Here is a 24,944-nt window from a genome sequence, read left to right as displayed (position 1 = left end):
TGGAAAACTCCCATGACAAAATGACTAAGGAGGATAATATTTGAGCTTAGTTCACAGATAGTTATCAGCTGGGAGTGGACTGCTAAGGTGTTATAGCTGCACTTGGAAGTGGTCTTAAAAGGACACTGGCAAAAGGAAATCTTCCCAGTGGGCATAGCTTTAAGTTGTACTCTTGTAGTTTCCTGCCTTGATAAAGACTCTATACCAATTCATGGTCCAGGTGGGCAGAGATTTAGATGGGTGAAAAGGTTAGGGAGAGGACTTAGAGGAACCTCTCAGAACAGACCTAGAAAATGAGAGTATTTGTGTTCTGGATGAAGACTTAAACAAATTATTCCCACTGCTAAAGAAGCTTAACGTTAGTGGGAAGAAGACCCTCTCTGTGGGTGTAGGTCAAGCTCCTTACCTACTCAGGCCAGTGCCTACTCACTGGGTTATGAACCGATCACGGGTTTCTCCTTGGCAAAGTCTGACCTGACTATTGCCACTGCTGAGTGCCCATTTTAGAATCAATCATTATAATGGATTCTTCCTATCATGGTGAGTACAATGAGTCAACCTCATCGGGAAGAGGTTTATACAGAATATGGATTTGCTTTTCCCATCAGCCATGCTTTTATCATCATCCTACGTGGGTTTACCGAATACCTCATTTGCCCTCACGGTATCTTATAATCACATCTCTTAGTTTAAGTTGCTATTTACAAATGACCGTAGTCTGGGTGGCTTATAAACAACAGAAATTTATTCACTATTAAAAACTACAACAGACTGGGTGTCTCTTTTAAACAACAAAAATCTGTCACTGCTCTGGAGGCTGGAAATTTGAGATCAGGTTACCAGCATGGTTGGGTCTGGTGAGAGCCCTCTTCTGGGTTGCAGACTACCTTCTTATAGACTTCTCACTATATCCTCACATGGCAGAGAGCAGCAGGGAACACAAGCTTTCTCATGTTCTTATTAGGGCACTAATCCCATTCATGAAGGCTCCACCTTCATGACCTCATCGAATCCTAATTATTTCCCTAAGGCCTCGCCTCCTACCATCACATATGAATTTGGTAGGGGACACAAACATTCAGTCCATCTGACCAAGGGGCTAACTTTAGTTGAAGTAAAGAAATTGGCTATCCTGTCAGATTTGCTAGACATACTGTGGACCCCAATAACCAGAGTTATTACAGTAGAATGGTCCATGGGACACACAGCTCCTGACCCAACTGGAAGACAACAGCTTGAGAGCTTGGATTCTATTTGTACTGGAACCAGCAATTCCAGAGGTGTTCATATCTTTCTCATGTGCTTCTTTTCTGTTTAGATGAGCCAGAGTCGGCTTCTGTCGCAATTAAAAACTCCAAGTAATACAAAAATCCCTCGCTATTGTAATTATTTTGGTAAACAGGCTTCCTCCACTATTAGCTGGTGAACTCTGAAGGCTGTCACTATTTCTTTCCAGTATTGTCCATATAGTACATAGTGCAGGATACAGGTTGCAAACTTTTAGACTCTGGGCTATGTCTGAACTGCATTTACTTTGATCAATCTGCAGGGCTTTTAAAAAATCGACTTAGTTGGCAACATTTAAAAACCATGAGATTTCATATGCAATGCACATTTCGACCTTCTCTTGAAAAATTTGAAGATCTGGCCATTTTAGGCCCACATTCCCACAACTTCCTGCTTTAAACAAAACACAGGTGCTTCCATTTGACAAAGTCCTCACCTTGCCCACTCTATTTACTTTCATTACTTACCTGGTCCCTGAAGGCAGCATGTTTGTCCCCCTTGTTGCTCAATCAACTTATATTGAAAACATTAATTTGGCAATTAATGCTTGTATTTTCATTTCACACGTGCGTTCTATCCTTCTAACTAAATTGCAATAAGCCCCTTAGTGGACAGAATCATGCTAACTATATTTCTTTAAATCACTCTTTGGTGGTCACATAGTTCAATAAATATTAACATGTTTACAAAACCTTTCTCTAATTTCTAGAACTGGCCTTGACCACCTCCCCAGTTGAGTCCCCTGGTTTGGTTTGCGGATGCATAAATTATCATCTTGATTTGTTCCCTTAAGACCCGATGACTTGGCAGGTAAAGAAAATTATTTCCATAACACAAACATACATTCTGAAGTAGGTTTTAGGTGGGAATTCTTTCTACTGCAAACGAGATATTGGAAAATTCTTGCTAAGGTGGTCAAGTTTCTAGCTGGGATACTGGGAAAGGTGGAAGGGGACTGGAATGGAGTGACTTTGGCAGCCCGGGGCGTGGATCCTGGCACAGCCCTCCAGCAGTTGTCATTGGGATCAATTTCAGGACTCTCTAGAACCAAGCCTTCGGAGTTTCACAGTTTTGGGCGCTCGTCTCTCTCCGCCCCCCAGTCAATGTCCTTCCGCCGCTGGAGCTGCCCTATTCCTCCTCGGTCGCTCGAGTCTCCTCCTCAGCACACACCCCGCGGTACCCTCTGGTGCTTTCAGCATCACTTCCCCCAAGGGCCCGGGAGGGGGAAACAATTGAGGGCTTCCTTGCCCTCCTCCGGTAAGGGGAGACGCGGGAGGGAGGCCCTCCTGAATTCGGGCTCCAGAGGGGCCTCCGCGGAGGCCATCGTCTCCCGAAGCCTTTGGCGCGGGACACCTCGCGAGCGGGAGCGCCCCTCTGGTCCGCGCCGCCGGCGTTCTGTGGTCCAGCCGCGCCGCGCGGAGGCGCCCCGGGCTCCCCGCCCCCGACCCGGCGCTCCCGCGCTCCCCCTAGCGGCCGCCGCGCGGCCTCGCTCCGTCCCAGGCTCGTCGGCGGCGCAGCTCACGTGACCGCGCTCCGGGCCTGCGGCCGCTGTCGGTTCCCCCAGTCACCGAGCGAGAGGGAAGAAACAAGATGGCGGCTGAAGGCAATCCGGAGCGGGGCCCCAGCAATTCGGCTTGAGCCTTCTCCCTCCACCCGCTTCCGCCGGCCGGGCCCCTCCCGCCCGGCCCCGCGGGCCTCCCCACCCGGCCCCGGCGCCCCCCGCCGCCGCCCCTCCGCCCGCCCCTCCCCCCGCCGCCTTCCCTTCTCCCCCCGCCTCGGCTCCGACATGAGGGGCCGGCGGGGCAGGCCGCCCAAGCAGCCCGCGGCTCCCGCTGCGGAGCGCTGCGCCCCGGCCCCGCCGCCGCCGCCGCCGCCGCCGCCCACGTCCGGACCCATCGGGGGGCTCCGCTCGCGGCACCGCGGCAGCAGCCGGGGCAGGTGGGCCGCCGCCCAGGCTGAGGTGGCGCCCAAGACGCGGCTGAGCTCGCCCAGGGGGGGCGGCAGTCGGAGGAAGCCGCCGCCGTCGGCCGCCGCCAGCACCAGCGCCCCGGGCCGGGGGGGGGCGAGGAGGCGGGGGCGGCAGGACGGGGGGCGGGGGCGGCGGCGGCCACCTGGCCCGGACCACCGCGGCCCGCAGGGCCGTCAGCAAGGTGGTGTACGATGACCACGAGAGCGAGGAGGACGAGGAGGAGGAGGACATGGTCTCCGAGGAGGAGGAGGAGGACGGCGACGCCGACGAGACCCAGGACTCCGAGGACGAGGAGGAGGACGAGATGGAGGACGACGACTCCGAGTACCCGGAGGACATGGACGACGACGACGACGACGCCAGCTACTGCACCGAGAGCAGCTTCAGGAGCCACAGCACCTACAGCAGCACGCCAGGTACCGCCGGCCGCGCTCCCCCCTCCCGCTCCCTCCCGGCGGCCCCCTCCCCTCCCCCCAGACGGAGGGGACACGCGACGGCACATCCAGTGGCAAAAAGCTAGATTTGCCGGAGGATAGAGGCGCATTGTTCAAAATGGAGATTGCATTGTTGCATTTGCAGGCCACAGACTCGCTCGCTGTCTTTCTTCCCCCCCAACCCCCTTGTTTTCCTCTTCAAAATCTGTGCCAGTGCAGTGTCTCTGTCGGGCGGGATGGAAACTTTGGCACACGCGTATCCATTGCATTCATTTGTCTCCCCTTGTTTTGGGTTTGGTCTTTTTTTAATTTTTTTTTTTCCTTTTTGGAATGAAAGAAGACGGTTGTTTTGCGAACCTCTTTGCATTTCTAACGTGGCTTCTTTTAGGTTTTTATTATATGTCTGTTCCTTAAAAGGGATTTGAGGATTGAAGCAGGTTGTGGCACACACGCGCGCGCGCGCGCGCGCACACACACACACACACACACACACACACACACGCCCCGTGCTTCTCTTCACACCGCCCGTCGTGTGGTTTTAAAATTGTGTCGAGGAAATGGATCAGTTTGGGTTAGTAGGGGATCCTTATCTGGTCCTGTGTGTTTGTTTTTATTGAGTGCTAATGGGCTCGTGCAACAGTTGCTGGTAAATGGCAGATTAAAAAGCAAAGCAGAAAACCAAGCAAAACCTGAAGAAACGTTATTCCGATTCCAAGTTAATTGTAGTAAAATCCAAAATAAAACTAAGAAACTGCAGTAACTGTGTCTTAATTAAATTCGATCCTTTTGGTTTGCCTGAGAAATGCAGTTTCGAGTCACCTGTTGCAGGAGACGTACAGCTGATCATGCAGACACTATTGCTAAAGACAAACTTTTGGACCAACTTCTGAGTCACACTGCAAAAGTGTAGGGGGATTTATTAGAAAATGACTTAAAAAAAAATTCCATTTCAAAGCGTAAAAGTCGTCCCTGGATCTGTAATGATTTCTCCATGGTGCCTTCAGTTTTTTCACAGAAAGTTTCTCTAGGCTGATGTTGAGATGCATTTTTTTTTTTTTAAACCACACACAATTGCTGCTTTGTATTAAATATGTAGTTGCATTTTACTGAATTGTGATAAAACATAACTTGTAGCCATAACCTACAAGATTTTTTTCTTTTATGACTTTGTTAATCCGATTAACTAAATTAGAATTTCGTTTTCAGAGCATTTACAAAATAAAGTTTATGAGGAAATAGGATCTTTAGGTGTGTCACTTTTTTTTTTTTTTAAGAGACGAGGATAGTAGAAGTGGTTAAATTTAAATGTTTCTGTTTTTTTTTATAAATGCCTAAATACTTGAGGAGGATGAGCATTAAATCACGTGTAATCCCATTTAGAGTGTTGTAACAGCAATAGAAAAGGTAATTTCTTTTGCTAGAGAGTAAGAATATCTGCTTGTCTTTGTGGGGTGGTTGGGTTAGCAGGAGAGTGAAGGGAATGAATCAAGTGTCAAGTGTTTATGTCTTGTATGTAGAAAGGACGCTGCCACTTTTTATTTTTTGCCAACTTAATTTTAGTACATCTTTTATAGTGATAGTTTTTACTTTAAGAAATCACATGTAGTCCTCTCTACCACTAGTCTGGAATTGAAAGACCCATGGAGACTGAATTACACTATCCCAGAAAGTTTTTTCAGGTTAGACCAGATCTGAGGTGGTTCAGCTAATGTTAACTTCTCTTCGAAGGCCTAGCAGATAATATTTAGGATAGCTGTATATATGCTGAATTAAATTACAATTAGTGGTTGGGTTTTCTTTTTTAAAACACTACTTGTATATTTATGTACGTAGCTGACACATAGTCTACCTTGTGTATTCTTGTCCTATCTTTATATGAAATTAAAGATTATAGGTCCTTATATTAATCTTATATTTCCTGCGTTTCCTAGACAGTGTCTTGCACGTAGCAGGTGCTCGTCAAAGATTGGTTGAATAACAGTGGGTACCATAACTCCTAAATATTTTGGATTTGGAAAACTAAAAATTGATCTTACTAGGTTTTGATAAACAATTTGACCAGAGAAGGTTTTTAGTGGCAGAGTTAGTGTGTTTCTTGCACTTCAAAATAGCAAACTGGTATTGTTTGCCAGGCATTTTCATTTTTTTATTGGATGTTTTGTTAGCTTGTTGGATGTTTTACTTTTTTGAAACATTTCTTAAGGTTATGGTAAAACACATGATACATTTTGTGTTCTAAACTTATAGAACATTTCCACTTGTCTAAAATGATAACAGTGCATCACAGTAAGTTGTTGAGAGTAAGCACTAGTTTCATTAGTTTTTTTGGTCTGTACTTCTAGGCAGTACAGACCTGGAAGAAGGCTAGCAGGTAATGTGTATGTGTGTGTATGCTTTGGAAGAAAAAAACGTCCTCGGGCTGGCTTAAGCTATCCCAAGAGCACATAAAGAAATATGTTTGGTGGATTTGAATCCTGCTGTATTGTCAGGGCTAAAAGAGGAATATATTTTATTGGTAATTTAGATTAATTTTTGTAGACCAGAATCTTGGCTTACGTACTAATGTATTAAATTCCTAGTACAAGAAATAACTCATTCATCTTTTCGTGTGTTGAGTACTTTGTAGGTAATATAACTTGATGATACATTGGTTGATGTTACTAGCTCAATTTTCTAAAATCAGATTTAAAAAGGTTTAGTCACTGGAGAGTAAATGTTTTTCTTTTCTGGAGAAAAAATTTAAATGGGTATGTAAGCTACTCACATGTTACTGTAGGGATGACACCTTACTACAAAATTGAAATCATATACTTTTGTTTAAGCCAGATGTATTTGACTTAATAAAGCTTTTATTTATTTTTATTGTTAAAGTTTAAAGTTATTTCAGCCTAAAGGTATTTCAGGTTTTATGACAGTGCTTTGAGAAGGATTGTATAAATTCGTATTTTGAATAGGCATTTGATAAAGTTCAGACAGCACCTTGAAATCAAGCATTTGCTAATTTAAAAACTTAAAGCATAATTGAACTAGAATAGTTCTTGCATTTCATTTGTGTGGGACTTCTGAGAATACTTAGATGGAATTTTGAAATTTAGAACCTCTGATGTCTTCGGAAAGCAAAAGGTCTAGTGTTGTCCTGGGAGAGTTAGTGATTTATGTTTTCTGAGGGTTGTGACTGTGGAGATCAGTATAGATACCATGAATGAATTGTAGATTTATCTGAAGCAGGATTTGTTACTGGTTTGGCAATATTTATTCTCATCCGTGTGAACCAAATATCTTTTTAGTACATTTGTAATTCTTGATTGCTACAAATGAGGTACAGAGGGCGTGGATGTTTAAAGGAGTGTGATGCGACATCATACCCCATTGGGGGAGTTGGTATGGGCAAATGCTTCCTGGATGGGCACGTGGACAGTGAGGATGGACAGGCACTGGGAGGGAGCAGCATGAATTAAAGCACTGATTTTAAAGTGTGGGCTGTCTTAAGTAACCAAATTTAGCAAAAGCCTGAGTATGTGAATAGGAAAAAAACTGTAAAGCTCCATTGTTGGGCATTACCTAGATAACCAGGCTGTAGCATTTGTACTTTTCCTCCCTCATCTATAGGGTAGGGATTGGGCTAGATAGTGGTCCTCAGTCATTTTTCACTTCTGGAACACCCAAGGGGTATGTTGTTAGCTCATCAGCACCATTGAGGAACATGAAACAACCAAATTAAATCACAGAGCTACGTTAAACCACAGTGCAGGCAGCTCTTTCCCCCCAAATTGAGAGGATTGCTGGAGGAGATGGTTTCTAGTCTATTTCAAATCTATTTTATTTGTGTTTTTGGAGATCAATCAGGAGATCTGGAAACAAGTGGGATATTATTTCAGTGGGTCATTAGGAAGTGTAGCATAGCTTCTTTCCGCAGGATGGATGGGAAGAGGACGAGATAGCTGGTGGAGATCTGGATGGGTTTTGTAGCCCTGAATAGAAGGTCAGTTCAGGAGTACTCCAGAATTCTGCAGGCCTGGACAGCATCAGGAATGTAGACAGAGAATGCATCGAATATTCATTCCTTTGTAAGAATGATAGTGCTTTCAGTAGCAATAGGAATGCACGATTATAAGGGAAATTAAGGAAATCTGTTTTCAGATATCAGTACCCGAAGAAGGTAAACATGAGAATTAAAAGAAAATGAGGGCCCCAAGGAGTTATTAAAAAGTTGAGCAACATGATCTGTGAGTAGTAAGTGAAGAGGTGTGTCCGAGGTATGCAATAATAAAGTCTTGTGCACAGTTCATGCTCATCTCTTCTGGTGTAGATTTTGAAATGGAGCTGTGTATTGAAACTGTGCAGCAGGTTTGGGGATCTTAAAACCAGGAGCTCTGATCTCTTCTGGCAGGTCCTCCTTTCCTCCCTCTTCAAGACCCTTTGTCTTCCCTGTGACTGCAGATCCTTGGAGTGGGGAAGCAATGGGTAAGATGGTGGTGGGGGACCCATAATCTAGATGACACAGACTGACACAAATAGGAACACATCTTAGCAGATGCTTTCTTTGCATTGAATAGATTCCTCTCTCCCTGCTCCTTAGCCAGATTCCAACACCACTTCCCAGGAGACATCTTCCCAGAGTACTGTTGCTCGCCTTGGTCTCTCTGTGCTTGCATGCCTGCTTACAGCAGTGATCGCCTCAGCTTCATAATTGAGCACTAATTTAGCATTGACCCTTATTATTCTGATTTTTTAAATGTTTTTGGTTCTTTAAAATGATAAGCCTCTGAAGGCAGAATATTTCTTAAAAAAAAAACAACTTATACTTGGAAAATACATTTTAAAAGATTGGAAGTAAGGTCATATAGAAAGAAGCGAATTAGAAAAAGTGAATATAATTTATATTTTGTATTGTTTACTGGTCTATATCAAATTTTATGTTTTTTAGATATTAAGTTATATTACTCAAATATTTTTTGATTGTTGAATGATTTTTTAAAATAGTAACAGTAAGATTTATTGGACTTCTAAATTGTCGAATAATTTTCAAGCAATATTTAATAAAAATTTTATTTTAAAAATCGCAGCTTTATTGAGATATAGAGACATCATAAAATTCACATTTTTTGAAGTATATAATTCAGTAGTTTTTAGTTTCAGAGTTGCGCAACTATCACCACTGCCTAATTCCAGAACATTTTTATCAGTCCCCAAAAGAAACCCTTACCAAAGCAGTTACTCCCTGTTCCCTCCCTCCCCTTCCACCCCCTGGCAACCACTACTTTCATTCTCTGTGGATTTGTCTCTTCTGAACATTTTATATAAATAGAATCATATAATATGCGGCTTCTTTCACTTAGCATAATGTTTTCAGGGTTCATGCATATGATAACCCATGCTAGTACTATATTTGAATACTGTTTCATTACACGGATATACCACATCTTGCTTATCCATTTTACCAGTTCACGGACATTTGTATTTTGTCCACTTTTTGGGTATTATGAACACTGCTGTGAACATTTGTGTGTAGGTTTTTGTACAATATGTTTATTTTCTTTTCTTTATTTTTTACTTTGTTAAATTTATTTTTATCATGGTGACATTGGTTAACGAATTCCAGTTTCAGGTGTACAATTCAACAGTAAGGCGCAGATATACAGACACATGTATACACACACACACATATATATTGCATTGTGTGTTCACCGCCCGTAGTTAGATTTCTTTCTGTCACTACATATTTATTTGACTCCTTTTACCCCATCTACCTCCCCCTGTGTAATATGCTTGTGTTCTCTTGGGTGTATCCTAGGGATGGAATCACTGGATCATTACAAATACAATTTTAGAATCATCTTAACCAGACTTATTTTGTTTGCTATGATAATTTTTTAAAAAAAGTTCTCTGGATGAAGGAGCTGGGTTATAAGTCTTCCAAAATATCTATGGTTTTTGGATTGCCTTAGGTCAGCTTGGAGAAGGATTTGTCAGGGAAAGAGCAGTGGTGGAGTCATACCAGTGACAGTGCGGACACTGTCAGTGTGAGGACTTGTGGCAGGTATTGGAGGCATCTGCATATGTAAGCCACAATAATGTAGGCTATCCTGATGCGTGAGAATCTGAGGAATCTGGATAAATCTTCTGCGAATGTCAAGGATTTAGAGAGGTAGCAGGTAGCATAGAGATTTATTAAAGAGTGAAGAATATGGTACTGGACTTCATGGGTTTGAATCTGGGCTCTGTGATGATGGGCGGTTTGCTCAACTCTTTGTGCCTCACCGCCTCATTTGTAAAATGGAGATATAGTATTTAATTCAAGGTGTTGTGAGGGTTAAATGAATTAATACATACGAAATGCCTAGAACAGCGCCTGGCACATGGGAAAGTTTTGATAAATATTAGTTACAATCATGTGTTGATTTGTTTCTGAACTGAAGATGGAGATTCTGTGAAGATACAGGGACTTTACTTCCAATGTGATGAAGTAACATTTTCTATTGAAAGCTGTCAGGTGACTCGCAGGTGTAAAAATATTTTGAGGACCATTTTAAGTAAAAATGTATATTAAATCAATTTTTTTTTTTGAGAAATAGTAAGTATTTAATTTATCCATTAAAGACTAGTTCATCTACTAACATCTGACTTACTTCAGCTCGGTTAATAATACACTTACAGAAATTATTTACAGTGGTTAAAGTAGAGGAAGCACTCTTGATCTTCTAGCTCTTTCATAGTTCCCTCATGCCATCTTTCTTTACCTGTTCCTTTAACACCAGATTTCCAGGTTTTCAGACCAGCCCTTGGCCCTCTCACTGTCTTCCTCCTCCTGAGAATCTCATCTGTTCTTAAGTTGTTTTTAAAAATTGCAATGAAAAATCATAAAAATAGTACAGATTTACTCTTTTGGGAAAATACACAGATGAAAATGAAAATTATCTGTAATCCTTCCAACTAAAGATAACTACTGTAAATTTTTTAATATATTTTTTTTAATTTAATTTTAGGCGAGGCAACCCTTGGTTGACCTCACAGATTGCAAGGGCATTGTTAGCTTACAATCCCTTATTATTATTATTTTTGTAAATTTTTTACGCCTGCACCACCTGGTCTTCCTAGGTGGTCTCCCATCCAAGTACTAACCTGGCCTGAAGGTCTCACTCAAGTTGATATCAGTAGCCTGATTCTGAGATCAAACAATAACATTGGCACATTTCTTTCCTGCTACTTAGCTTACGAGATCAGGCTTGTTCAGGGTGGCTTGGCTGTAAACTAAATGTTTTAATATATTTTTTAAATTCCATTTTCTATACCTCGTTCTTATCTACATATTAAAGAAAGATAACTAGGATCATACTAATTGTTTTTATTTGCTATACAGCAAGTTTTTCCTGTATCATCATGTCTTCTTTATCAAAGTGGAACATGAACATTGATAAAATAGTATTAAAGGCTCATAGCGAACTGAGTGGTTCCCTGTTGTACCTCTTCCCACCTGAGACCTCTCCAGAGGCAATGCTTTCAATTTTTGTAGCTGTTTTTCTTTTCTGGTATTTACCACATCATTTTAAAATAACATGCTTATGTTTGTTTTGTCAATTTTAGACATTTCTTTTTTAATTTTGTTATAGTAGATCGAGGATTTAGCCTTATAATTATCCTTTTTTTTTTTTTAATGCTCTCATTATAGTTACAGCATGATTTTTTTTTTTTGATAAATCATCAGGGATTGATTACACTATTATGACTACTAAATATTCACAATCAAATCAAATTGCATGCTATGAGAGTTACTTTTTTTTAATAACTATTTTCCTGGAATTATTGCCTTATTTTTTCACTTGCTTAGCGTTCCATGTACTTAGGCCAGTGCACTATCATTTACTGTAAAATACCACTTTTCTCCACTCTCAAGTGTAACAATTCCATTTTTTCCATGCTGAGTTCCTCCTGCAGCCATCAGCATTTCTGCTCTCACCTGAACTGGTTGCTTTGTATGTCTGGTGAACCTTACACTGGAACTTCTTTTTTGCTGCTTCCTATGTTGATTTCGTTTCTTAGGTTCTACATCTTTCTTGGTTTACTTCCCTTTTTCAATACAATGTCTGGTTGCTTCCTCAGAATGGGTGCATGAGCAATACCTTCCCTTTTTTTTCATTACATGTCTGAAAATGTCCTTGTCAACCCTAATACTTGATAGTTTGGCTGGGTATAGGATCCTAAATAAAAAATCAGTTTTACTTGAAAGATTTGCTTTATTGTGTTCCAGCATCTAGTGTCGCTGTTGAGAAGTCTAGGACTATTTTAATTATCTCCATCATGACTAACCCACTTTTTTCCTTTCTAAAGTTTTTACTCCATTCATGGTCTCCAATATTTTGAACTTTTATAGTGATATCATATCCCTCGATGTGGCTCTTTTTCATTCATTGCTTTGGGTACTTAGTGGGCCCTTTTAAGCTCATTTTCTTTAGTTCTGGGAAATTGTCTTTTAATTATTTGCTAATTTTTCTTAAGATTTGCTCGTTTCTCTTCTCAAACTCTTACTTAGATGCTGGATGGTCTAGACTTACTAAGTTTCTTATTTTTTAAATTCTTTTAATCGGTTTGTCCTTTTGGTTTGCTTTCTGGGAGAATTCTTTCTTTCCCACGCCTTCTATTAAATGAGTTTTTATTTCAGCTATTAGATATTTAATTTCCAAAACCTGTTTTCTTTTTCCTTTTTTTATAGGATCCTGGTCATTGATACAATATCTTATATTTCTTATTAATGATAACTTAAAAAGATGTTGATACAACTTACACATACAGTAAAATTCACCCTTTTTAGGGTTTGACTCAGTTTCGGCAAATACGTATAGTTGTGTAACCACCACCACTATGAAATAATAGTTCCATCAGCTTCCCCAAATTTCTTTATGCTCCTTTAGTCAACCCCTTTCCCTCTCTCTCCCTAACCCTAGGGCACCCCTGATCTGTTTTCTGTCCCTATACTTTTGCTTTTCCATGAATGTCGTATAAATGGAATTATACCATATGTAGCCTTTTGAGTCTGGCTCTTTTTATTTAGCATAATGCATTTGAGATTTATGCAAGAATTTCTTGTATCAGTTCATTCTTTTTTATTACCGAGTGGATGGTCGATTATGTGGATGTACCATAGTTGATTTATCCATTCACCAGTTCAACATTTGAGTTGTGTCCAGGTTTTGGAGATGACAAATAAAGCTGCTGTAAACATTCACTTACAGGTTTTCGTGTGAACATAAGCTTTACTTTCTCTTGGGTAATTCCTGCGAGTGGAATCGCTGAGTTGTTTGCTAAGTGTATTCTAACTTTCTGAGAAACTACCAAACTGTTTTCCAAAGTGGTTTTACCATTTTGCATTCCCAGTAGCAATGGGTGAGGGTTCTAGCCATTCTATTAGGTGTATAGTTTCATTATGGTTGCAATTGCATTTTCCTAATGATCAATGATGCTGAACTGTCTGTGAAGTATATCTTTGGTGAAGCGGCTGTTAAAATATTTTGTCCAGTTTTTAGTTGGGTGGTTTTCTTCATATTGAATGTGGAAAGTTCAGCTAGCTAATAATTATTTATGATATATAATTTCCCAAAGCTCTTTTCTCTTTTCCTTTTTCAGAGCATCCTCTTCTTGGATACAACATCTCATCTCTGAGGATTTATTATGGTTTTTTGTTGTTGTTCTTTTAAGTTTTCTTCTTTTTCTATTGTTTCCTCAGATTCCATTCTTCTGTTTTAGTTTTCTCTTTTTCATATTGGAGGCTTTTTTCAAATGCCTTGTGATCCTTAGCTGTTTGTATTTAGTAGTGAGGCATTGGATGGATAGCATCTTATGGATGGCCATGGTTTGTCAACTGGTGGGTTTCATGGAAGGTAGTTAGGCAGTGAGAAAACCTTTTTTTTTATTTTGGTGGAACCCCCAAATTTCAGTATTGGTTTTATTTTTGTATATTTTTGGTTGTTTTCTCTTTCACTCTTTATTTTTCTCCTGTGAGTCTGTTTGGTTTCTTAAGGGAAGATTTCTTTCTTGTCTGGGACTGGGAGCGGGGACCATGATGGGATGTGTGCCCAGTGTCCTAGGACTCACACTTTATAGTATGCACACTTCACTAAAATTCCATGTCAGGAATGCTGAGCCTCCTTTTATTATTTAATTTTTTAAAAATTGAGATGTAATTTATATATAACATATTTCAGGTGTACAACATGATTCAGTATTTGCATGCATAAGTCTAGTTAACATCTATCACCATACATAGTTACAAAAACATTTTTTTTCATGTGACGAGAACTTTTAAGATTTACTTTCTTAGCAACTTTCAAATATGCAGTATGGCATAATTAACTATAGTCACCATGCTGTACATTACATTCCCATGACTTTTTTATTTTATAGAGGGTACCTTTCGACCCCCTTCAACCATTTGCCCACCCCACCCCTGCCTCTGGCAAAACTGTTCTCTGTATTTCTGAGCTTGGTTTTCTTTTGTTTTAGATTTCACGTATAAGTGAAATCATACGGTATTTGCCTTTCTCTGTCTTATTTAACTTAGCATACTGCCCCTCAAGCCCATCCATATTGTCACAAATGTCAGGATTTCCTTATTTATGGTTGAATAATATTTGCGCGCGCGCGCGCGCGTGTGTGTGTGTTTGCACCTATCACATCTTTATCCATTCATCCATTGATGGACGCTTAGGTTGTTTCCATGTCTTGGTTATTGTAAATAATACTGCAGTGAACATGGAGGTGTAGATCTCTCTTTGAGATAGTCATTTTTTTTTTCTGAGTATGGATGCATACCCAGAAGAGAAATTGCTGGATCATATGGTAGTTCTGTTTTTAATTTTTTTGAGGCACCTCCATACTGTTTTCCATAGTTGGCCGCACCAATTTACATTTCCACCAACAGGCCACAAGTGTTCCTTTTTATTCACATCCTTGCCAATACTTGTTATTTTTTAACTTTTTGATAATAGCCATTCTAACAGGTGTGAAGTGATGCCTCATTGTGGTTCTTTTTGTTCTTGAGGTTTTACCTTTTGTATTTCTTTGCTATCAGTTTACCAAGTGTTGAGAGCAAAAGGATATTTATTAACTTGTTACATATTTGCCATATAAACAAAAGTCTCATTAAATACTTCTTTACAATGTGACTAAAACATTTAAAAAATAATTTATCTAATACTTATAAAATGTACAAGGTACTGTTAAAAGCCTCAGAGAGATGCAGAAATAGATAAATGGTCCCTGCCCTAAGGGTCTTTACTTTTTAGAAGTGGAAATAATAGCATAGTGCATAAGTAACTATAATGTAGGGCAGGCAATAGTAAGTGCTGTAAGGAAAACAATTAAATTAGGGAGAAAAGTCACATTCTTTTGGGAGATCAGAAATTGTGTCAAGAACAGTGTTGAATTTTAGATATTCCTTAAGAGTTGGGTAGGATTTCTTTGGAAGTTGAACAAGAAGAGAAAGGAGGATGTAAAATATAGCAGATAACAGAAAGATGCATGTTTAGGGACGACATACTTGTGATTTGAGTGTCAAGGAGATAAGACTGTAGAGAAGTGGAGATTTTATTTTAGTACAATTTGAATAAATGCCAGTCTGAGGAATTTGTACTCATAGGCAGTGGGTGGTCACTGAGTGTTTTTAAACTGGAATATGTCATGATAAAGTTGAGTTTTTTGAACAATAATCTGGTCTTGGTGGGTAGGATTGGAATAAGAGGGGCTTATATAATATGACTTTAAATAGCTATGTAAGATTCCATCCTAAGCCTTTACCAAATAGTTAAGTTGTATTCTATTTGTTTGCTATTACTTTTAGTGACCATCCTTTTAGATAAATCTTGGTTCACATTCCCGATTTTTTAAAGGCTTTTATTACATATTCCTAATATGTTATAAATGTCATATAACATGCATTGTGTAATATAATACACATAATACATGACATATTATATTGCAAATATGATATATATAATTCTACCTGCAATTTAATGAAAGTGTTCATTTCGCCAGCACTAGTTTGTTATAAATCATCTGCATTCAGTGGGTTAAAAGTTCCCTTGTTTTTGAATTTGCATTTCTTTGACTACTAGTAAAATTTAATACTTCCATGGCCTGATACCCAGATCTCTGTAGTCATGATTTCTTTACTGTGTTTTATCTCATCAATGGATAAATATACTTCTTGAACTTCTCCACTTAAATGTCCTATTAGGCACATTATATTCAATATGTTGCAAATAGAATTTGTGCTGTAGTGACTACTCCCACCCTCCCATTTTCTTATCCACTGAACTGCCCAAGTCAGAAGGGGGAAGTAACAACTCCTCCCTATATCTCACCCTCCAAGTGCAGGATTGTCACCAGGTCCTGTTCAGTTTATGCTTTATATTTCTGAAATATTAGTTCGTCTGTCTGTGCTGATAGTTTCCTGAATCAGGCCCTTTTCATTCCTCACTTGCCTCTTGAAGGAACCAGCTTGCTTGTCTGGTCCCCTTTTGTTCATTCATCTCACATTCATTCTCCACATACACACTATTCTGCTCTAAGACAGTTCTGACTGTGTTATGCCCTTTCTTAAAAATCTGCAGTGAAAAAATGATTGTCTGCTTTAGTGTATGTGTATAATCTGTGACTTAGCTTTTGTTTCCTTCAGCTTCATCCCTTGTTGCTTCATCGATTGGTTTATTGATTCAGAAAAATACCTGTTGAGTACCTGTGTTCCAGATACTCTCTGGATTGGGGCCACAAATAAATCAGATATGGCCCCTGCCCTGATGTAGCAGGGAAAGGCAGCCAGTGTATCAGTGAGAGAAATGTTTTGAAAGGTGGAAGTAAATATGATCTGGTCTGGAGATCAGGACAATTAAGCTAAAAATTAAAGTCGCCAGGTGAAAGGCAAGGAAGAAGGATTCTAGACCCTAGGGTCATCGGGTGCAATGGACTGGAGGGAAGATAGTGAAAAATTTTAAGTAGGGAGTGATGTGATCAGATTTGTGTTATTTTAAAAAGTCTCTCTGGCTATAGAATAAAGAATGAATTGGCGTGGGATAAGTAAGAATTGATGAAGGGAATTAGGCCGGAAGTAGACCACATGACAGATCTTGTTCTAGGTCGGTATCAGTGGGAATGAAGAGAATAATTCAGAAAATAATTTAGGATTTAGAAGGACACATCTTAGTGATAGATTGGTTAGGCAGGGTGTGACAAAGGGGAGAAAGAATCAAGGATGAATCGACTTCTAAATTTCCTTTATTTCTCTACACCTTGAATTTGATTGTCAGGTAATACTGTGTTTGTAGTTCCTTGCACACACCGTTGTGATAATTTACTCCTTGGTCACCCATCCATCACCTTCTGCAGTTTGCCTCTCCTGGTCACCATTCCCTTTCCCCCAGGTGATCCTAAGTTCCTTTACCTCTTCCCTACCCCTCAGGACCATGTGCATTTATATGTTGTTTAGTTTCCAAATATTTGGGCATTTTCTAGGTATCTTTCTGTTATCGATTTCTAATTTTATTATGTTCAGAGAACATATGTTGCATGACTTAATTTTATAAAAAATTTTTAGACATTTTGTGCCCCAAAATATTGGCGAAAGTTCCAGGTGTACTTGAAAAGAAGGTGTGTTCTGCTCTTGAGTAGAGCGTTCCACAAGTGTCATCTACTTGTTCTGTTGATTACTAAGAGAAGAATATTGAAGTCTACAACTATTGTTATGGATTTACCTGCTTCTCTTTGGAGCTGGATCAGCTTTCATGTATTTTGAGGCTCTTATTAAGTGCACAAACATTTAGGGAGGATTATTTGATTGCTTTATCATAGTATCTTTATTTGTTAAGACAATGGACTGTTAATAATCTGGCTGTCTTCTTCATTAGAACTTCCTTTGGGTAGGGAAGGTCTCATTCATCTCCCTCTCCTTGTGCCTGGCTCCATCTCTAGTGTGCAGTAGTCAGAACAGGTAATTGTTGAACTGAGTGTCAAAGAAAGTCTCCAGATTCTTTCTTTACCCTTAGTTCTGTACTGTCCCCTATGACAGCCAATAGCCACATGTGGCTATTTATATTTAAATAAGTAAGGTTCAAACTTTAGTTCTTCAGTGGCACCAGTTACATTTCAAGTACCCTGTAGCCACATGTGGCTGGTGGCTCCTGTATTGCACCACACAGGTGTAGAACATTTAGGTCATTTCATATAATCACAGAAAGTTCTCTCGGTCTGACTGTGCAGTTGTGTAGGTCTCTTCTGCCAGCATTTCTTTTCCTCTAGCCTTTCATTAGCCCCAAATCCTGCACAGCCTGGGGAGCCGCAGCAGTTTGTCTGTGGGCCTCCTGGTTGAGACTTTTGGCCCAGGGTGGTTTATGTACACGATGGCATGAGTTTCTGCAGTAAGACTTGAGATCATCTTTGAGATGATCTTGATGGTAGGGAGAAGAGATAGTCAACATTTAGTTTTAGAAAATCTGCCACAGTCCTGATAAAATTAAGTCAGGAGTCATACATGTGGGACAGAAGGGAAGGAAGGGTTAAAATTCAGAGATTTTGGTTGAGAAATTTAATATGATAACTCAGAGTTCCTATGTTGTAAAAGTTCGAAAGTTGGTATGTGAACTGCATCGCGACATACTGATGTGTCCCAGCGTGTCTGGGTTCTGCTGTCAAACCTTTCTCTCAGGAGCCTCTGGCCAAATTATTTAGCTAATAGTTTTCAAGGAACATACATCAGTTTTTTTTAATAGAATTCTTTTGTTACTTCAGTGATGTTAAATTGCAACTATGGAACCTCTGGAGATTTGGTAAGAAAGTTAATGCTTAGACTCCTCTCCATTCATAGGTATGTTCAAAATTCACACACTTAGGAGATCGCCCGGCCAAGTGACTCATACTAAACGGCAGTGTTCAGTAGATGCAATTTCTATATTTTACTGTCATGGCTTCCTGCTTGGTTTCAGCATGTTAACATTGCCTCCTTTGAGGTCTTTCTGTTTATAGTATATTCTATTTATAGAACTTAAAAAGTATTTCAGAAATGCACATATTAATCTCTGTGGAATTTCTCTTCTTGTCCTTTTCCTTCTAAGTTAACATAGCTATATCAAGGCTTGTCTGAGGAAATAACCCATCATTTAAAATTGCTAATAAAAATTTAGCCCCTTCTGTCCGCACAGTCTTCCTTGTTCTTGTAGACATCAAAATTATTTCACATACTTCTTGAAATCTTAGTACGTGACCCTATTCTCCAACGTAATACCACTCTGCTTTCAAAGTGTTTTGCAAATATTTAAAAAATTATGGTTTTACTATAATTTGAGATACATTTGAACTTTTTGGTTTGAATTATCCAGGTGAAATGCCTCAGATTCAAACCAAAGATAGTCTTCATCTAGATATATCATTTTTAATTGCCTAAAGAGCTTGAGTTAAGACTTCCCTATGTTTTGGAAGAAAACTAATAAGGAGGTTGTTTGGAAGTTGTTTATGGCAGGAGTCACAAATTTAAATGCAGACCGGGTCCAAGTAAGGTCAAGGCATGACCTTTTATTAATACATAACTGCATTTGCTGTGATATTTATTTGCCTTGAAAAAGTAGCCCTGTTGAGTTTTTCATCTCTTTTTGCTTTTACAGGCAGTGCTGTTCTAAATGTGCTAGATCCATCTTAGGTCACTGGTTTTTTCTTATAGGATAGATTCTAGTAGTGGGATTGTTGGGTTACATTTAATAGGCAATTAAATGAATTGGCAAACATATTAGGCTGAAGCAGGTTGTACTCCCATGACTGACTTGTTTTTAAACCTTCCTTAATCTGTGCTTATGTGGCTTTAACTTCTCCTAGAACTTACCAAAGTTTACTCAGACCTTTAGTAGGTGTTCTGGGATATAGGTTAGGCCCAGAATCCTGTCCTCATTTTATTGGTAAATATACTTGCTTGTTAGATGAGAGTCTGAGTTTTAGTTTCCAAACTGGACATGGGGAGGAGAGAAGGATGGTGGCAATGGCAGATGTCTGTTTTGAGAATTTTCTGGCTAAGTAAGAATTGAATTCTTTACTGCTTCTTACCTTGAGTTTGACCTTAGAGAAGTCGTTCCTCTGTGGGTCTCAGTTTACTCATCTGAAGAGTGTAGGCCGGATGAGATGGGCAGGAGATTGGCAGACTTTCTCTTGAAGGGAAAAATAGTAAATATTTTGGCTTTGGAGACCAGGTTGTTTCTGCTGCAGCTACTCAACTCTGCCATTGTAGCATGAAAGCAGCTGTAGACAATAATGAACAAATGAGCATGGCCGTGTTCCAATAAAACTTTATGTACAAAAACAGGCTGTGGCTGGCCACAGTTTGCCAACCCCCTTTTGAGCTCTTGCCATTCTGAAAGTCTTGTAAGAACTTTAAATTTTATTTTTGTTTTTCCTCTTTGTCAAGAAAAATACAGAAAATTTAGAAACCTGAGAAGACAGCATTGATATTTTGGTTACTCTCCTTTGTTGACCGTCTTTGTGTGAGTGGAGATGCATGCATATAAGGGAGTGCTCACATGTGTAGAAACATTTTTTTTATAATTGAATAAGGCATAATTGGTTTTGTAAATCTTTTATACTGTGAACTCTTACTATATCTTTAGATATCTTGTCTACAAAAATATCTGCTCTCACGGAGCTTCTAGTGGAGAGTTCTGGTTTTTAAAAGTTAATTTCATATTTAAGCACTATTCTTTTTCCTAATTGTTTCTGATGGCTTATTTGTTGTTTGGGTTGGATTTTCTAGGAATAAAATTGTAACATCTGCACATACCTGCCACCTCCAAAACAATATTAAGTATTTGTTTTAATGATAGGCATCTTAATTTGCTTTCCAAATTTAATGCAACTAATGTTAATATTTCACCGTTAATATTTTTGCTGGCTTTTGGTTTGAGACCTTCAATTGTATTGAGTATATTCATCTATTTTGTTTGTGGTTTGTGTGTTTTTCCCCCAGTTCTAGCATTTTATTAAATCAAATAAGGGATCTCCACATTGTCACACAGTTTTTTTTTTTTTTTTTGGTCACATGTGGCTATTGTATTTTGTGAAATGTCTTCCCAGCCCCTTTTGAGATGATCAGTTTTTCTCCTATGTTAATTAATAGAATTATATTAGATTTTATACTTTTACCCCATCCTTACATTCCTGAAATGAACCTCTTAATCATGTTATTTTTTTACATATATTGCTTGACTTTTAAAAAGGTATTTTAGTTTTTTAATAGTTTACACTTGCACAGTGCATAATGTATTTTAGATCCATCTATGTTGTGTATGTATCAGTAATCTATTTCTTTTTATTACTGAGTAGCAGTTCATTCCGTGTATATACTGCAGTTCATTTATCCATTCAACAGTTGAAGGGCATTTCAGTTTCTTGTTTTGGTAATTATAAATAAAGCTGCCATAAACATTTGTATAATGGTGTTTGTATGAACACGTTTTCATTTCTCTTGGGTGAATACCTAGGTGTGGTGTGCCTGGATTGGATTATATATTGATAAGAACTTGCCAAACTGTTTTCCAGAGTGTTTAACACCATTTTTTTTTTTGCATTCTTGTCAGCAAATGTATGAGTTCCAGTTGCTCTACATCCTCCTTAGTTAGCACTTGATAGTTTTTACAATTTTAAAATTTTTAAAATTTTAGCTATCCTAATAGGTTTATAGGGGTATCTTATCATGGTTTTAATTTGCTTATTTCTAATGACACAGCATATTTTCATGTGCATCTTTTCATTTCCCATTTATATATCATCTTTGATAAAAAGATAATGAAATCTTTATTGAAGATGTTTTAATTGGGTTGTTTGCTTATTATTGAATAAGTTCTCTATACATTTTGGATACAAGCACTTTGTTGCCTGTGTGATGTGAATATGTTTTCTCCAGTCTATAGCCTTCGTTTCATTGTCTTAACAGTGACTTTCCAAGAGCAGAAGTTTTTAATTTTGATTGCAACCTGTTAGAACTGTGCCATTGTAGCAGGGAAACAGCAGAGAAAATATATAAATAAATGAGAAGGGCTATATTCCAGGAAAACTTCATAGATATGCAATTTGAATTTCACCTAATTTTCACATCACCAAATATTATTCTTTTGATTATTTTTTCTAACCGTTTATCTTCAGTGGGTCATGACCAAACTAACCCCAGGTCACAAAGATTTTCTTCTTTGATATCTTCTAGAAATGTTAGTTACAGGTTTCATATTTAGGTCTACAATTTACTTTGAGCTAATTTTTGTATAAACTATAAGATGGGAGTTGAGGTGTTTTATTTTTCCTGGCATATGGATGTCCAATTAAATTAGTACTGTTTGTCGAAATAAAATTTTTTCTCCACTGTATGTCCTCTGCATCTTTGTTAAAATACAATCTACCATATTTGTGCGAGTCTATTTTTGGACTCTGTTCTGTTTCAGTGATCTGTGTCTGTCTGCCGCAGGTAATCAGAATTACCTGATCACTACCATGTTTAGAGTAGCTTCTTGGTTAACTCTTAAGGTAGTATAAGTTGTCCAACTTTATCCTTTTATTTTTTTTTCCAAAATTATTTTAACTATTTTAGTTCCTATGCCTTTCCATTTATATTTTGAATTAGCTTATCAGTGTCTACAAAATATCCTATTGGGATTGTGTCATATCTCTAATTTGGGGAAAACTAACATCTTAACAATATTGCATCTTCTAATCCGTGAGTACAGTCTGCCTCTCCACTAATTTAGGGCTTTGGTCTCTTTTATCAGTGTTTTGTCATTTTCAGCATTCTGGTTCTCCATATATTGTTCCCTAAGTATTTCATGATTTTGGTGCTATTATAATTGATACTTTTTAAATTTAAATTTCCAAATTAAGTGTTATAATAGAAATATAATACATTTCTGTGTATTGATATCTATGACTTTGCTGTACCTCTCACTCATTGTTCAAGTAGCCTTTTTTTTTTTTTTTTTTTGTAGATTTCTTGGGATTTTCTACATAGGTAATTAATTATGTTGCCTGGCAAGTAGAGATGGTTTTATGTCGTATTAAGCTGGATTTTCTTCTCATTGCACTGGCTAGGACTTGTATGATACTGAATAAGAGGAATAAGACTGGACATCCTTGTTTTGATCCTGATCTTAGGGTTAAAACATTCAGTCTTTTACCATTAAGTATGGTGTTAGCTATAGGTTTTTTCACTTTGAAGAAATTCCCTTCATTTCTAGTTTGCTGAGAGGTTTTATCAGGAATGGATGTTTAATTTTGTCAAATGCCTTTTCTCCAGCTATTGAGATGTTCATATGGGTTTTCTTCTTTAGTCTTTTGATATGATGAATTATATTGAGTGATTTTTGAATGTTGAACCAGCCTGCATGCCAGGAGTTAAACTCTACTTGGTTGTGATGTATCATCCTTTTTATATCTTGACGAATTCTCTTATGGTGTTTTTGAGGATTTTTATGTCTGTGTTTACAGGAGTATTGGTCTTTAGTTTCCTTGTAATGTATCATCTGATTTCGGTATCAGAGTAATGCCTCAAAATGAGTCAGAAAATGTTGTGTCTTTTTTTTTTTCTGTTCTCTGCAAGAGAGTGTGTAGAATTTTAATTATTTCTTCCTTAAAAGTTTGGTAGAAATATGCCAGTGATGTCACCAGGGTTTGGAGTTCTCTTTGTTGGAAGATTTTAAACTATGAATTCAGTTTCTTTAATACATAGAAGGCTGTTTCAGATATAATTTTTTTTAATGGGCTTTGGTTGTTCGTGTCTTTCAAGGCATTGGATCCTTTCATGTGAATCCAATGTATCAATATACAGTTGTTCATAATCTCTTGTCCTTTTAATATCTGTGGAGTCTATAGTAATGTCATTTCATTCCTGATGTTGAAATTTGTCTTCTTTTTTTGGTCAGTCTGTCCAGAGGTTTATCCATTTAGTTGATCTATTAAAAGAAGCAGTTTGGGGGTTCATTGGTTTTGTGTGTGTGTATAGTGTTTCTCTTTTGTATCTCATTGACTTTTGCCTCTCTACCCTTACTGTTTCACTCCTGCTCACTTTAGGTTTAATTTGCTGTTACGTTGGTTTCTGAAAGTTGACGTTTATCTTAGCAATCATTCACTTGCCACCTTCCTTCTCTATTCTAGGCATGTAATGCTATAAATGTGCTATGCATTTTGTAAGTTATACCCCACAATTTTTTATTTCTATTTTCATTTTCATTTAGTTCACATTTTCTAAATCCTGTTATGACTTACTCTTTGACTTATGGATTGTTTTGAAGTGTGTTGTTTAATTTTCAAACATTTGGGGGATTTCCAAGATATTTTCTTATTATTGGTTTCTAATTTAAGTTTATTATGATCGTAGGGTGTTCCATAAATGTCAGGTCAAATTTGTTGATAGGTGGTGGTGTTAAGGTCTTCTAAATCCTTGCCGATTTTCTATCTTGTTCTGTTGATTACTAATAGAGGAGTGTTGAAGTCTTATCTCCTTGTAGTTCTGTATGTTTATGCTTTATGTATTTTGTGACTTTATTAGGTGCATAAACATTTATGGTTGTTATGTATGATGGTTTTGTCTTCTTGATTACTTGGCCCCTTTATCATTATGAAATGACCTTTACCCCTGGTAATAAATCTGTTTGATATTAACATAACTAATTCAGCTTTTTTCTTTTTTGAGTACTGTTAGTGTGTTATGACTTTTTCCATCTTTTTTTTTTAATTGCTATCATATTTTTTAAATTTTATTTTTAATTAAATTTTTAAATGGTGACATTGGTTAATGAAATCCAGTAAGTTTCAGCTGTACACTTTAATAGTAAGGTGCATATATACGTATATATATACACACACATATATATTTACACCACGTGCTCATCTCCCATAGTTAGATTTCTTTCTGTCACCACATATTTGACCCCTTTTACCCCTTCTTAACTCCCCCTCTTCCCTATCTATATCATATTTTAAAGTGATTTCTTTTTTTTGAAATCCAGTCTTCTGCCAGCCTTTTAATTATTGTGTTTGGACTATTTACATTTAATGTAAATGATACAGTTGAATTTAGGTGTACTATTTTAATATTTGTTTTCTGTGTATCCCTTTTTTATTCTTTCCTTCCTCCATCCCTCCACTCTTCCTTTCCCAATCTCGCCTTTGGTTTTCCTTCCTCCCTCCCTTCCCTTCCCTTTCTTCCTCTTCCTCCCTCCCTCCCTTCTTTCCTCCCTCCCTCTGTA

General features: G+C 38.3%; 1 protein-coding gene across 1 annotated transcript in view; it reads left to right on the top strand.

Annotated features, from left to right (window-relative positions):
- Positions 1-3,058: 3,058 nt before the first annotated feature.
- BPTF (bromodomain PHD finger transcription factor) overlaps positions 3,059-24,944 on the top strand; it is a 120,430-nt gene continuing 98,544 nt past the window's right edge. The window contains 2 exon segments of the mRNA XM_016129063.2: positions 3,059-3,343; positions 3,345-3,672. Of these exon segments, the coding sequence (XP_015984549.2) occupies positions 3,074-3,343; positions 3,345-3,672 (598 nt within the window). The 5' untranslated portion in view covers positions 3,059-3,073.

The sequence above is a fragment of the Rousettus aegyptiacus genome, unplaced genomic scaffold (assembly GCF_014176215.1).
Source record: "Rousettus aegyptiacus isolate mRouAeg1 unplaced genomic scaffold, mRouAeg1.p scaffold_m13_p_6, whole genome shotgun sequence".
NCBI lineage: Eukaryota > Metazoa > Chordata > Mammalia > Chiroptera > Pteropodidae > Rousettus > Rousettus aegyptiacus.
The sequence above is the reverse complement of the archived record's forward strand: the minus strand, read 5'-3'. Positions and strand labels throughout refer to the sequence as shown.